The sequence below is a fragment of the Malurus melanocephalus genome, unplaced genomic scaffold (genome assembly GCF_030028575.1).
Source record: "Malurus melanocephalus ecotype Western Australia unplaced genomic scaffold, MMel_1.1 scaffold_1669, whole genome shotgun sequence".
Taxonomy (NCBI): Eukaryota; Metazoa; Chordata; class Aves; order Passeriformes; family Maluridae; genus Malurus; species Malurus melanocephalus.
Genome location: NW_026624901.1, coordinates 23,614 through 25,297, shown reverse-complemented (window position 1 = coordinate 25,297; position 1,684 = coordinate 23,614). Strand labels below are relative to the sequence as shown.

At 59.9% G+C, this 1,684-nt stretch overlaps 1 protein-coding gene across 1 annotated transcript in view; it reads left to right on the top strand.

Annotated features, from left to right (window-relative positions):
* Window positions 1-1,103: 1,103 nt before the first annotated feature.
* Window positions 1,104-1,684, top strand: part of LOC130587234 (protein arginine N-methyltransferase 5-like) — a gene marked incomplete at its 3' end in the record, with an annotated part of 24,179 nt that continues 23,598 nt past the window's right edge. Inside the window, exon 1 of the mRNA XM_057388204.1 lies at window positions 1,104-1,671. Coding sequence (XP_057244187.1) covers window positions 1,565-1,671 — 107 coding nt within the window. The remainder of the gene's footprint in view (window positions 1,672-1,684) is intronic.

Genomic DNA, 1,684 nt, shown 5'->3' with positions numbered 1-1,684 from the left:
TGGGACAAACTGGGATGGACTGGGATAAACTGGGAAAGGTTTAAAGGGCACTGGGAGGGACTGGGAGGGGTTTAGGACAAACTGGGAGGGGTTTAGGGGTCACTGGGAGGGGATTGGAGGGCACTGGGACAAACTGGGATGGACTGGGAGGGGTTTAGGGGTCACTGGGAAGGACTGGGAAAGGTTTAGCGGGCACTGGGACAAACTGGGAGGGACTGAGATGGACTGGGAAGGGTTTAAAGGGCACTGGGACAAACTGGGACAAACTGGGAGGGGTTTAAAGGGCACTGGGAGGGGATTGGAGGGCACTGGGACAAACTGGGAGGGGTTTAGGGGTCACTGGGACAAACTGGGAGGGACTGGGAGGGGTTTAGGGGTTACTGGGAAGGACTGGGAAGTGTTTGGGGGGCACAGGGACAAACTGGGATGGACTGGGAGGGGTTTAAAGGGCACTGGGAGGGACTGGGAGCGCCCCTCCCCCACCCCCGACACCGCCCCTCCACAAACTGGGACAAACTGGGACAAACTGGGACAAACTGGGACAAACTGGGATGGACTGGGAAGGGTTTAGGACAAACTGGGACAAACTGGGAGGGACTGGGAGGGGTTTAAAGGGCACTGGGAGGGACTGGGAGGGGACTGGGAGGGGATTGGAGGGGCACTGGGACAAACTGGGCGGGACTGGGAGGGATTTAGGGGTCACTGGGATAAACTGGGAGGGGTTTAAAGGAAACTGGGACAAACTGGGACAAACTGGGATCAACTGGGATCAACTGGGAAGGGTTTAAAGGGCACTGGGAGGAACTGGGAGGGGATTGGAGGGGCACTGGGACAAACTGGGATGGACTGGGAGGGGTTTAAAGGGCACTGGGAGGGACTGGGATAAACTGGGAGGGACTGGGAGGGGTTTAAGCCAAACTGGGACAAACTGGGGCAAACTGGGAGGGGTTTAATGGTTACTGGGAGGGACTGGGAGGGGTTTAGGGGTCACTGGGACAAACTGGGATGGACTGGGTTAAACTGGGAGGGGTTTAGGCCAAACTGGGAGGGGTTTAGGGGTCACTGGGAGGGACTGGGAGGGGTTTAGGCCAAACTGGGAGGGGTTTAAAGGGCACTGGGAGGGTTTAGGGGTTACTGGTCCAAACTGGTCCGAACTGGGCCGCGCTGAGGGCTCCCCTTTTCCCGCCTCCGCCGCCATTTCCCCTCCTCCTCCTCCACCACCGCTCCTCGCTCTCCCATTGGCTCCTCACTTTGATTGACAGCCGCACTACCCAATCCGATCACTCGCCGTTTGATTGACAGCAAAACCGCGCTCTCCCATTGGCCGCGCGGAAGGCGGGCTTTTCCCTGAGTGGGCGGCTCCTCACTTTGATTGACAGCCCAACCACCCAATCCCATCACTCCCCATTTGATTGACAGCACAACCGCGCTTTTCCCTGATTGGCCACCGCCCCACGTGGGGGGCGGGACAAACCGCAACTCGCGCTCTGATTGGCTGTTTGAAAGGCGCGCTTTTCTCTGATTGGTCGGCGCCTCACGGGGAGGGCGGGGAAGAAGCGCAGCGATGGCGGCGGCTCCGGGAGCGGCCGGGAGCGTTCGAGTCTCCTCAGGCCGGGATTTGAGCGGAGTTCCGGAGGTGGAGGGAGCGCTCGGGGCTGTGGCGAGGCAGGGGTGAGAGAGGGGA